This window comes from Oncorhynchus gorbuscha, linkage group LG03, assembly GCF_021184085.1.
Source record: "Oncorhynchus gorbuscha isolate QuinsamMale2020 ecotype Even-year linkage group LG03, OgorEven_v1.0, whole genome shotgun sequence".
Lineage (NCBI taxonomy): Eukaryota > Metazoa > Chordata > Actinopteri > Salmoniformes > Salmonidae > Oncorhynchus > Oncorhynchus gorbuscha.
Window position 1 is genome coordinate 18,023,985 of NC_060175.1, and position 13,501 is coordinate 18,037,485.

Below are 13,501 nucleotides of genomic sequence, written 5' to 3' on the forward strand. Positions count from 1 at the left end.
AAAGAAAATTGCCTGCCTGTTGAGATCTAAGCAATGCTAAGAAAAAGTTACAGAACGTACGCAGTTCTTGCCATAAGGTTGAAGATAAGAACTTGAACTGTATGGACAGTCTAAAACATGACCATGCATGCTTAACATTTCAGATAGTGTAGCACGTAGCCTTGAGACAAAGGACATTAAGAGGTCCGCCCTAGCCTCATTTGCGACACTGTGCCTTTTCTCTCCTTCCTTGGTGTACCCGTGCTTACATGCTTGCAAGAGCCAAGCCGTGAGGCTCCACCCTCCCAATTTTAGCAGGGTGCTTTAAAAAGGGATGTGTGCATGCTGAGTCCACTTTGAGCTGAGGGAGTGACTCTCACCGAAAGCGGATTCCTCTCTCTTTGGGGGTCCGTCATCAGCGTCAGCAGTGGGCCGGGCCCTCCAGTCGTCACTGTCTGTCTTGTCGGGGCCCCCCATGTCTCCCATACGGCCCATCCTGTCCCGTCCTCCCATCTGGCCATTATCTCTCCCCTCTGGCCATAGGAGGTTAGGTATAAAATGAGAAGATAAAGAATGAAAAGCCAACACTGTAAATGCCCCCAGGTGCTTTATTTCTGCACCACATTAGAAAACTATATTTTGTTGCTCTTGCACTTCAGTGTTTTTTGCCCCGGCATTACATTTTATGAGAAATGTGGGATGTACATCAACTGTTCTCCTGACACGTGACTGGTTTCCTGGAAGCAGAATAAGCCTAGTCCTGGACTAAAAGCACTTGTAATATTCTCCATTAGCTTTATAGCCCAGGACTAGGCTTAATTTGTGCCCAGGAAACCACCCCATAATATCTAATACTGGATTTAAACTCCTGTAGATGTACTCCAGAGACCCTGCAACATCTCCACAAACTACAGAGATCCCAGAGCATGCTTTAAATTGTAACTTTACGTACGAGGCAATGAAGTCTTGCTACGAGGAACCTTTGGAGTAAAAATCCAGCCTAACATCAGACAAAATAGATGCTCCTACAGTTATTTGTTACTACCGTTTGTGCCTAAAAATCTATAATGCTTACAAAGCCCAGGTCAAATGATAGAACATTTGGCCATTCTGTTCCCATTTGGCCATTCTGTTCCCATAGTACAGTAGAAAGCTAGAATCATGGGTTGTTCATAACTCATGGAAAACAAAGGAAAACGCAGTACACTGCTGCTCATGCGCCCAGGTGATATTTATAGCATTTGGACCCTTAGGTCTTCATCAGGCATCCATACCTAAGGGTCGAAACGTTGTAAATAAATATCACCTGGGCGCATGAGCAGCAGTGTGCTGCATTTCCCTTTCTGTTTTGCATGAGTCTGCCTACTACTCCAGCAACTGGGTAAAGTACCTGGATGTGCCCATGTTCTTCAGATTGTGGATATAACTCACCCTTGTCGTTGGACTGATCCGCAATATCCACCCGGATCCTGCGATTTCCCAGGTTCTGTTAGGACAGAGGGGCAGGGAACAATCACGTCATTACCAATAATGTGGCCTAAATTAACAAACTCATCTTTCCATACCTGCATGTTCCAGTGTGATAGCTGGAAACTATTTACCTGTCATTTACATTAAAATGCAATATATTTGTCTTAAACAATCCCTTTGACCATTCCTGCTGCTATTCCTTGCGCCCTTTCCTTACCTCCTCATTGAGAGTCAGCGCCCTCAGGAGGGAGTCCACATCATCAAACTCGGCGTAGCCAAAGCCCTTCAGCCTCTCTGGGTTACTGGGCTCCCGTGGCAAGCGCACAGCACTGATCTGAGAACAGAGGGGAGACAGAGCAGTGAGAGGTAGCTGATGGAGAACTTTGATTGTATGAAGTCAAAATTAGACTGATGAGTGATCGCTGATGCGGACAGTCTCAGAACAGATGAGAAATATTGCAATGATATAACAAGAATGAGTTACTGTATCATGAGATTAATAAAAATGTACTTGAGGGCAATAGGATAGCTACAAACTCCTTTGCATACATTGGCAGGTCTCCTCCCACATTAAACTTCTCTCCTTAACGTACAGTACTTACATTTCAACATTTATACGAGTCAACTCCTTTAGCAAAATCTATATTTCTGATGCCTCCCATGTTAACATTGAAGATAGTTCAGTATATGGCACGTGTTTGTGTAAACAGTTACATTTCAGGCAAGTCACACACACACATACATACATTTTAAACTTCATATTCATATCCTGCACATCTATATCAATATGAAAATGTACTGTTTCTATTTTTTGTTGTAAAAAAAGATAAGATGCATATCGTGTGATTTAAAGCAATTATGATTAGGCATTGCCAGCATTGTGGAAACTCCATGACTGTTGGAAAATCATTCCATGTGAAGCTGGTTGAGAGAATGCCAAGAGTGTGCAAAGCGGCAAGGCAAAGGGTGGCTACTTTGAAGAATCTCAGATATATTTTATTTTGACTGGTACTGTATATATAATAAGTTAGTTATTTTATTACACTCATATAGCAGTTAATACAAACAGAAAACAATGAGCATACAAACATACAGTAGTGTAAAGTACTTGAGTAAAAACACAAAATACTTGTCATACATTAAAGTATCTGTACTTTACTATTCACTTTTGACAACATTTACTTCACAGCATTCCTCATAAAAATGATACTTCATACGCAAAAATAATCCCAACACCCAAAAGTACAAAACGCTTAGGACAGAAAAATTGTCAGATTCACGCACTTATCAATGGAACACCCCTACTGCCTCTGATCTGGCAGACTCACAAAACACGTTTCATTTGTCAAATATGTCTGATTGTTGAGCGTGCCCCTGACTATCTGTATAAAAAAATATATATTACAAAAAAATGGTGCTGCCAGGTTTGTAAAGTTTATAAAGAATTTGAAAGAAAATGATTTACACTTTTGATACTTAAGTATATTTTAGCAATTACATTTACTTTTGTTAAGTATATTTAAAACCAAATACTTTTACTCAAGTAGGATTTTACTGGGTGACTTTCACTTTCGTCAATAAGGTACTTTTCCCACCACTGACGAACATGGATAAAAATAAAATAGAAAGAGTAAAACAAATGAACTAATAATGTCCTGCGATTTTAAAGTGACTCTATCAATGAGCAGAAATATGGGATTGGTGACCTCGTGTACCATTCAGTTCTAGACTTTCATAGTCAGTTTGTTTTGGCTGCGGACGTTACTGCCCGTCAGTGAGGAGGTGGCCAGTCTCTGGATTTTGATTTTAAGAGGCTGACAGCAGTCAGTGCAGAGTTGTATGTCTGCCGTGAAACCGAGGTAGAGACAGGTAAAACTGGAGTGTCCTCCTGGGATGGTGCGACATGCTCTCTTCTGAATATGCTCCAGGTCATCAGACTGGGCTGGGTCAGTGAGCTGTGCCAAGCAGGAGGGGCATATGGAGCGGGTGTACATGTTCACCAGGTCTTCCTGTGGCACATGGAACCGTTTAAGACAGCGAAGGAGAAAAAGTGATATGTTGCTCTTCGTTAGTTTAGTAGCAACCTGCTCGCCCACTATAAGTCCTGCTATAAAATTACCCCTAAAAGGTTAACATATTTTAGCAGGTGCTCTTATCCAGAGCAACTTACAGGAGCAATTAGGGTTAAGTGTCTTTGAAGGGAACAGAGCTAGTCAGCTCTGGGATTCGAACCAGAAACCTTTCGGTTACTGGCCCAACGCTCTTAAGTGCTAGGCTACCTATTGTACTGTCTCACGCAGATCCTGGCCCTCAATCCAGAGGTGGCATGGGACAGGTGGATTTATTGTTAAGGTTACTGATAGGACCTTGCACTTGGTAGGGTTCAGAGGCATTCTGCTTGCATGAACCCACGTGTCAAATTTGCCAAAAGAGTGTTCAACTCAATATTAAGGTGTTATTAATGTTTTGCACACTCAGAGTATATTTACAGGCTAGACAGGTTGATAGGTTCCAGCTAAGCCGCATCCTATAGATAAAGGCAATGATTAACCTCAGGTGGGTTGAATGTCCTTCAGTTTGACAGGAATTAGGAATGGTAATGGTTGACCGTTAAAAAACGGTTCGCAGCCGAAAATACATTTGACCGGTCATGCTTATGGTTCTATAGGTACATTTGAATAATTTTGTGGAATTAAATATTTTGTTAATTGTTAAGCATCTTATCACACGCAGTCAGCATTCATAGGCTATTCTGCTCCTCAAACTAGGATATTGCCTGTCAGACAGCATGAGCTTTTGTAAGCCCAGCACAACGAATAACAATTCTAAATGCAATCGTGTGTTAACTGTTTTATAGCCACAAATAACTTGTAATTACAGCAATCAACTCGTAATATCAGCATTTGAGTGCATAGGCTGCATCAACGGTCACACACCACTTTGCAATGTGAGCTTGAAGGAGTATAACTGTTTGAAACCCAAACGTTTAACTTTAAATAATGAGGCATGTATTACTTTGCTTCAAAGTAGCCTAGCCAAAATACAACCATAGAAAGTGGCGGCAATTATTTTATGAAGATACAGAATGTCTCTTCTGTTCGATTGGTTTTCGTATCAACTTTCTTTCATTGTCAATAAGCCAAAGGCACAATGCTCATATTAGCAACCCATCCTAGTCATTACAATAAGATCCACTTCTCTAAGTTTCTAACTGAGATTTGTCTATCACATCTCTAACTGATCGCTTTAAGTGTGCTATTTAGAACAGTGATTTCCCACGTATTGAACTTTGGCAAATGTTAAAAAATTACTTTTTATTGGCTGCTTCATTACAGGAGTTGCATGTTCAATAATAAACTATAGCCTTTTGACTAAGACGACAGGTTTGCTATTGTTGCATGTTTCCAGCTCTTAATGAAAAATGTCCGTTCTTTGTATACATGCAGTATTTGTATGTATACATACAGTATTTTCTGTCACTCACCTCATTTTACTGTTTGGGGGAGAAAAAAAAAAGTTTGTTGACCGGTTAGTGAGGGGTCGGTTTGTTGGCAGCAAAATTGACCAAAATGTGCAACCCTAACAGGAATACAAACAACTGGTGTATAAACAGCTGACCACAAGCATCACAGTCATTCAGTTTCTCATAACTCCTTCAAAACAGGAAACTTTTCTGCAGCTATCATTGGGGGAGAAATCAAATTAGAATCCTGATAACACTTACTAGATCTGTCATATAAATCACAATGACGGCAAAGAAACACAGATCACACTATTTCTAGGCACAATTTAGCATCAAGTGTCCTTCCCCTTAATGTTGCTAAGTCAGTTATTGTCAAACTGCACAGCGACCGTCTGTGAAAGTGTTGTTTTTGGCATCATTTGACCGTGTCTGCTACAAGAGAACAGCAACGGCTTCGATTGGTGCCAAGAGGCTCACTGTTGGCAGGTTCAATAGGTGTAGAATTCTGAAGATAACGAGGCTGGTCAGCAAAAACTACGTTTGGTAAAGAGTCTAATAGATTTGTTTTTGGTGCAAACCCTTATAATAGTAAATGTTTTACAGTTCCCCTTTCCTATATACTGACAGTAACTGTCAATCAGTACAGATCTACACTGTGTTGAACATGTAGATCTGTCTGTCTATAAAGATCTGCATTTTTGGGCTCCCGAGTGGCACAGCGGTCTAAGGCATTGCATCTCAATTCGGGCTGGGCGATGTGGTGAAAATATTATATCATGGTATTTAAAAAAATTGGGATGGTATTTCACTGTTTGAATAATAGAAGTTCCATATTTGCTTTATGAGTAGTGAATGATCCCAGGGTGGGAACACACACATTCTAAGTGATTTCAATGAGTCTTTCATTATCATTGTTTTATACTGTTCAATTCAACCAAAACAAATTTCGGCATATCTATAATTTCTGCATTTCCGGCACTCAATTGAGTCGGTGGAAAAAGTACAAAATTGTCATACTTCCGTAAATGTAAGACACGCTAACAGAAAATTCCTCAAGTCATCCCACTAAAACTTCTTGGGTAAAAGTCTAAAAGTATTTGGTTTTAATATCCTTGTGTCAAAAGTAAATGTAATTGATAAAGTGTATTTGAGTAACGAAAGTGAAAGCATAAATCATTTCAAATTCCTTATATGCACACATGACTGTAAGTCGCTTTGGATAAAAGCGTCTGCTAAATGGCATATATATTATTATTATATTATATTAAGCAAATCAGATGGCACCATATTTATTTTTTAACAGATAGCCAGGGGCACACTCCAACACTCAGACCTAATTTACAAACAAAGCATATGTGTTTAGCGAGTCTCTTAACAAGTGCGTGAATTGGACAACTTTCCTGTCTGCTAAGCATTCAAAATGTAACAAGTACTTTTAGGTGTCAAGAAAAATGTATGGAGTAGAAAGTACAGTACTTTATTTAGGAATTTAGTGAAGTAAAAGTTGTCAAAAATATTTTAAAAAATAGTAAAGTAAAGTACAGATACCAATAAAAAAAAACGACTCAAGTAGTACTTTCAAGTATTTTTACTTAAGTACTTTACACTAGTGCTCAATTGAGAATTTCCACACTGCCATGTAGGGCTGCACGATATGGGCAAATTATCAAGGACTTATTTTTAACCAAAAGTTGCAATTGCGATTTGACTTGCGAATTAGAGCAAAACGGTTGGAATCATGGAAATAGAATGACTGTTCTATGGTTAGAATATAATAGTGCGCACTTTGAATACAGTGTTTGAGATGACCACAAATTAAAATGCCAGGGAGAGCTTTTGTGACAGGCTAGGAACTAAAATGTTGACAAGTGTTTCCTAGGAGACCCTATAAGTGTTTGGCTACATTGCGTGTTCTCTTAGCTACTCCATGTAGCTAACATATTATTGCTTTTCATATTCCTCTGATTTAGAAGACACTGTTGCACAAACATGCTGATTTAGGTCTACACCATCACTGGTATTATCAGGCTGTATTAGCTAGGTACGTTTGCTCTTACCCTGTGCATTTATTAGCTAGCTAGATAGCTATTAGCAGCTAACGTTTAGTGTCTCAAGAATTAGGGCAACTTGCGAAGACGACAAACTAGCGGTTTGCTGATGTAAGAAACAAACTAATAGTGTCATTATAGAACACTAGTGGATTTATATTAAGAAACAAAGTGAAAACATTGTCGTTGTCAACATTGTTGCATGTGCTGCATTGACCATGCAGACTGAATGCAAGTGGCGTGGTTGAGGAACATAAATTGCGCTCCTTGAGTGACAGGGGGCTTGGATAGATTGTGGAAAGTGACATGGAGAGAAAGAGCGGAGAGAGAGAGATGACTCAAATAGTAAAGTGAACTATAAAAAAGTGACATTACACATAGCGTATCACATTTAACAAACCAAACATTAAAATGCCGGTATAGAAGGTAAAGTAAAAACCCAAACTGGTCTCTGCATCAATACCAGTATATCATGAAATATGTTATACATCCCTGCCCTAAACTCAATGAAAGAGGCATCGCTACAGTTCCTGTTTCGAATCCGGGCTGTATCACATCCGGCCTTGACTGGGAGTCCCATATGGCAGAGCACAATTGGCCCAGCATTGTCCAGATTTGGCTAGGGTAGGTCGTCATAGTAAATAAGAATGTTCATATCTGACTTGCCTAGTTAAATAAATAAGATATATATAAATAATAATACACAAGTCAAAAAGTGTGTGGTATCCTTCCTACACCAGAGTCATGTTGAGTCGGCACAACGTAGACTTGTCCAGGTAGGAGAGCAAAGCATTTTTTCAATACTTTGTATCTACTGAAAACACAGATTTTGTTAACGCAGATGCCGTTCTGACAGGATCTAGTACATACCGCTAGGCCCCGGAAGAAGTCCATGATAGATTCCTCGGAGACGTCGTAGGGCAGGTTGCCCAGGAAGGCGGTGTAGGGGGGGCTGCGGGGGAGGCGCGACCGGTCCACGTTGGGCTCGCGGGCTGACCGTGGCGCCGTGGGCAGGATGTTGCGATCTATGGCCGGGGCCCGGTAACTGTCCTCCCCTGAGTGCCAGGAGGTGGACACTGAGAGAAAGAGTGGGAGGAGTAAGGAAGAGGAATATGTTTTTCCATGGACAGGTGCAATGTTACCAAAAACAGATAGAAATGTACTGTGGAACAACAAGACATGATTCCCAATGCTACATTTCACTGATCTGCATAATAAGCATTCCACCCTAGTAAATGTGAAACCCTGGTAAGTTTGCATCTTTGGATGAGCCCCCATAGGAGATCTCATCAAGTGTCTCTCACCATCTCCCTCCACGTCATCCGTCTCGTCGGCCCAGCTGGTGGACTTGGCGTAGCTGGGTTGCGGTGGTGGAGCATTGCCTCCACTCCCATTGTCCTCTGCCAGGAAGTCAGTGAGGGTCAGGGTCTTCCCCTTCTTATTCCCCTTCTTCTTAGCTGGAGGGAGAGAGGGAGATCAGTGGGCTGCATGAAACATTGAAGGAAAATGTAATATACAGAGATGAACTGTCCAAAAACGACCACTAGTCCCTAGTTTCCAATCTAAGGGGTCTGGATTAGCATGGTTGCCAGTCTCTTACGTAAGAGATAGAGGGTACATTTGGAAGACATTTTTACTGATGTAATTACGAAGTCATATCCCACTACAAGCGGTCCATTTAACTTGATTTGTAACTACTAGACTCGAGGTAGTGGTTTGCGAGAGATGGATTTATTCATTCCGCCCGCAATTTTATTACCGCACTCCGCTGGATTTCTGTTCTACTCCCATGCACAACAGGTCCAAACCTAACCAGTCCTTCAATGTTATTTTAGGCGTATGTGACACAGCTCACTTGCAAGGTATGGTCCAATTTTAGCGCCCTACAGGCAATATCAAAATCCACAAAAATAACCCAAATTGCCAGAGATTGTCACGTGTCCCATTATTAGGCTTTCGGTATTACTAGCCGATAATCAAACAGGCTAGACGTAGTTTGAAGAGACGTGCACTTTCTCTTGAGATATGTTGTAGGATTGAGACTATTTTCAGACAGAGACGAATATGGGAGATAAATATTTATTTCTAGGCAATGTAGTAAACTATAGCCTAATAATATTTAGGAAGTACATTTCCTTGTAAAGATAATGGCCCTGTGCTTTGCCGCCCATGCATAGGCTATAGCCTACTAGGGTTGGGCGGTATGCAGATTTTCATGACGTCTCTACCATAGTATAGTGGGGGATAAAATAAAATGTTTGGACGTACAAAACAATTTAGGCAACAGGGATCTTGATCCAGAAGGGGATAGAATGTCTCTGCTGTAACCAAGAAGCTTGATATCTAGCCACTTTAGGTAGCAAACCAAATGCATAGCTGGAGCTCTGAGCTTGGTATAATTTGACATCTTAGATTTCTTATAATTATACTTAGTTTATAAGCAGTTGAGTAGCACACAACACCCCTTTGAATTAAAAAAAAAACAGTATTGAAAAATCACACTGTCTGTCCCCAGTATACGATATAAACAGTATCACCCAAGCCTAGTCTTGAATTGAGACCACACAAGCACCAGATCTTCACATATGAATACTGAACTTGAAGTAGCAAGAATATTGAGAGGACAGTAACACTTTCTCTTTAGCATATAGGATATAGCCCACCTTTTAGAAGGACGATTTGCAGGCAGAGACAAATAAATGGGAAAACAATATATATAGAAAATATACAGTCAATACTCGCTCACCATTTTTAGCCTAAGCGCACATTGTGTCTTTTCAATTATCTATTTGTTTGATTGCACCTCGACTCAAGTCTTGAGCGCCCTCCACTTATTACCATTATTATTTATTTACAGACACCGTAGTAAACTATTGTCTAGTCATTATTTAATAAAAATTCCTTGGAAAGATAACTACCACGTGATTCTCTGCCAATGCATAGGCAGCCTACTCTAATTGAGACCACATATACAGGCGCACTTGATCTTGCACACCTAATTAGGAGGCAGGCTACTGAACTTAAAGCAGCAAAATCTGACTATGTGAATAATTAAACAAATAGGTGTTCTTAATACAGTAGGCAGGCTAATGCATACAAAGCAGAAAGACAGCTGTTTTCAAGTCATCTGCGAGACAAATATTTTCATCCCAAAATAGTCAGACAGACTGCCCGCTCCTAACTGCAGCATGAAAAATGCTGATTGGCTGTTATGATCTCTATTGGGACCAGCAGGTCCTGTTGGCATTCCGCAGGAGTGCAGCCCTCTACCTCCAGGCAGTCCTGCATTGCGTTGGAAACCAATGAGAGTGTCTATACCGAGCTAGTGGAAATGCCTGAAACTATGTTGCACCATTTTCACAAACTGCCATTGACATTCTCTGACGAAGGCAAAACAAGCGCATTGGTTTCGAGAAGGCCTCAATCCGCCCTTTATGCCAACAGCTGCATGTGAACAAATAGCAATTTTTCACTGTTGTGGAGTGCTCCCGTCCAGCATCGTGTCAGATAAAGGAGCAGTGACGTGCAGACCATGATAATGAAACAGTGTGTCTGTCTAATAGGTCTTCATAGTGTGTGTGGGGCCAAAGCCAGCAAGATGAGCCTTGGCCCCACTGACCCATTCTAAACTGCAGGATGACATTTATTGAGATTAATCTTGCACTGGAGGCAGAGCTGAGAGACTTCCACTAGATTGGCCAGCTGCAAAGTGAAAGCTGGCTACATATTGTAAAAAAAAATAATGAAAACAAAAATGTGCTTTTTTTGTCTTAATTTAAAGTGAAGGCATAAGGTTAGAGGTGTGGTTAAGGCCAGCTAGTGATTGCCCTGCAGAACTGCCTCCAGTACTTGAGTCATCCCCATGAACGCCAACCTGCTAAAACAGGGAGTGGTCTCTGCCACTATATACTGCCACTATATAGAAATGCTCTAAAACAAAATTGGGCATCACTGATAAGTGCTTTTACAGTTTCTTATTTTCAGCAACAGAGTTTGGTTGTTTATTCAAGGGCAACAACACCAGGTGTGTGACAGACATTAAATGAGTTATTGTGACTAAATTGGTTGACTACTGGTTTCAATGAGACCCAGCTCTTCTGATTGGAGCAGGTTTGGTCGGTTTGTTTTGGTTTGAAGCGGACTGGGGGAAAACAAAGGGCTGGCGGCTTCATTGTGAAAATCCCAGCTGTCAGGGCATTCTTTTCACACACTACAGAGCATCACACACACAGCCTGTTTACAATTGGTATCTTGTCAGTGGGTCACACAGTTTTACAATGAATGGTAATGGTACTCGTGCAGTGAGTGACAACAATACCAATAATACACACTGTAGAACAAGCTACAATATTTAATTATCCTAGCAAACAGCGTGTAAGTTAGGCCTAGGTGCAAAGTAGTGCCTTCCACGTGGTGAATCATTATGAATTACGTGAAACCAAACTGGGGAAATAGCCAGTGAGTCATTCTTGCCAATGTAGCCATATTGCCAAAACTAGCTAACATTAACCAAATAATTTCGAAAGAACTGGATGGTTCCAAGCTAACTAACGTTAGCGGCCAATACAGCTTTAGCTACCACTGGTATGTTAGTAAGCTAACGAGCTAGCTAGTTGCTTAGCTAGCCATTGTCATTACATCCACTGGCTTCGTCAGCAAAGGACTGCTTACCAGGAATACTTTAAGGCCTATGCTAGTGGCATGTGGCTGACATCATTAAATACGCCAGCCTGCTAACATCTGAGGGGAGGCCAGCGATAGGACGCGTCCAGCAACTGTCCTGCTTCACCCATCGGTTACAAAATTCCGCACGTGGGAAATTCCTTGAGAACCCCATGCCACTGAACCAGACCCTCCTACAAGAAATGCGCTTGCTTGTCTTAGCGCCACAGTAAATCGTCGACTACCGAGACACAATGTGTCAGTTGGTTATGAATAACACTACAACCTACTAAAATGTCTGATTACAATCCAAAGGCACAGCCTAAAGTCAACGAAATACGCGTAAAATATCACTCAAAGAAAAACACCGGAAAGAAATAATAAAATTCTGAGTAAATAGCTTCCTCGCGAAGCTAACGACGTTAGCTAGTTAGATCCCTTCGCCGGCAGCGGCGTCTTTATCCCTGAGAAACAGTAATTTGATGAAATTATACACATAGGACACCGACACAGATTGACACGACAAGGTGTAGACACTCGTCAAATTATATTTGCTAAATTGTGTCGAGCTAATACCCTCTGAAATCTCCCAACCGACCTAGCTCGTTCACCCACATAAACCTCACCTGGCGCCGCCATGTTGGAGAGCGAGTTCGTACCAGATTCCCGGATGAAGGCGTCAGAGGTTTATAATCGAGAACGCGCATCTGGTCGCGAGCCTCAAATCCCTCCAGCCTTGCCCTCGCTGTCTACTATTTTCTATTAGTAATATTATATTATGGTGTTTAGCTAGAGACCAATTTCAGGCATTTCAAATAGATTTAAATATATTTTGTATAAAAAAAATAGTAGAAGAAAGTAGTATGTATAGTCGTAAAACTGATGTGGTCACAATTTCATATATAGCTAGTTAAAGCATTATGTGATATGTCAAGTATGACTGTATTTACAAATATGAAGTGGATAATGTCTTGGTGTTGCAGTTGAATAAAATATAATATAAATATAACAGCAGTTTTGACTGTGTGTGTGTGTGTGTGTGTGTGTGTGTGTGTGTGTGTGTGTGTGTGTGTGTGTGTGTGTGTGTGTGTGTGTGTGTGTGTGTGTGTGTGTGTGTGTGTGTGTGTGTGTGTGTGTGTGTGTGTGTGTGTGTGTGTGTGTGTGTGTGTGTGTGTGTTTTTCCTACATTATCCGGACCCCAAAAGTTCTAACATTTAAGACTTTTTTCAAGTCCTGAATTTGTTCAAATGCTATTTTAAGTTTCAGGGGTTTGATTTAAGGTTTTGGTGTTAAGGTTAATGATATGGCTAGGGTTAAGGTTAGGGTTAAGGTTAGGGTTTTGGGGGTTAAGGTTAGAGTTAGGGGTTTGGGAAAATAGCATTTTTAATGGTCAAACATTTTTACCCTCCAAAAAGTCATGACATTTCACGAAAACATACAATGTCAACTTTGGAATTGTACAGTAACAGCTTATTTAACCAGGGGAAAAAAACATACAACATGTTATCAAGAGCTGATCTGGCCTACAGGAAACAGTTACACTCCTCCTGAACATAGTTTTAGGCCAGAGTTTTAAACTCACTAAGGGGCACTAGTACATCTAGGTGAAGTTCCATGCCACATTTTGCAGACTGTTCCATGCCTCTTGTGCACAATAGGAAAAGGCAGTCTTGCCTGTCTCCGTAACTGCCCTGAGGCTTTACCAACAACCTAGTAGACCGTGTCTGGTAACTGCTTCTGGTGAACAAGAGCAGGCTACAGAGGAAGAGAGGTCGTTTACTCAGAAGGACTTTGTAGATGAACACATAACAATGTAACTGTCTGTGCATGTAAAGCAAGGTCCAGCTCACCATTTGATACAAGGTGTAATGGTGGGTGA

General features: G+C 41.0%; 1 protein-coding gene and 2 non-coding genes across 7 annotated transcripts in view; all 3 read right to left on the reverse strand.

The window, feature by feature from the left end:
- Nucleotides 1–12,351, reverse strand: part of LOC124027176 (eukaryotic translation initiation factor 4B-like) — a 31,119-nt gene extending 18,768 nt beyond the window's left edge. For all 5 annotated transcript variants that reach the window (XM_046339656.1, XM_046339674.1, XM_046339668.1 and 2 more), the window contains exons 1-6: nucleotides 12,249–12,351; nucleotides 8,265–8,417; nucleotides 7,831–8,036; nucleotides 1,667–1,783; nucleotides 1,411–1,465; nucleotides 360–512 (exon numbers count right to left, since the gene is read on the reverse strand). In XM_046339656.1, coding sequence (XP_046195612.1) covers nucleotides 360–512; nucleotides 1,411–1,465; nucleotides 1,667–1,783; nucleotides 7,831–8,036; nucleotides 8,265–8,417; nucleotides 12,249–12,261 — 697 coding nt within the window. In that variant the 5' untranslated portion in view covers nucleotides 12,262–12,351. The remainder of the gene's footprint in view (nucleotides 1–359; nucleotides 513–1,410; nucleotides 1,466–1,666; nucleotides 1,784–7,830; nucleotides 8,037–8,264; nucleotides 8,418–12,248) is intronic.
- LOC124032490 lies at nucleotides 145–317 on the reverse strand. Its single transcript, XR_006838302.1, has one exon. It is a non-coding gene; the product is annotated as a small nucleolar RNA SNORA81 (small nucleolar RNA).
- On the reverse strand, nucleotides 5,247–5,381 carry LOC124032479. The gene has a single exon (XR_006838291.1). It is a non-coding gene; the product is annotated as a small nucleolar RNA SNORA16B/SNORA16A family (small nucleolar RNA).
- Nucleotides 12,352–13,501: the final 1,150 nt, after the last annotated feature.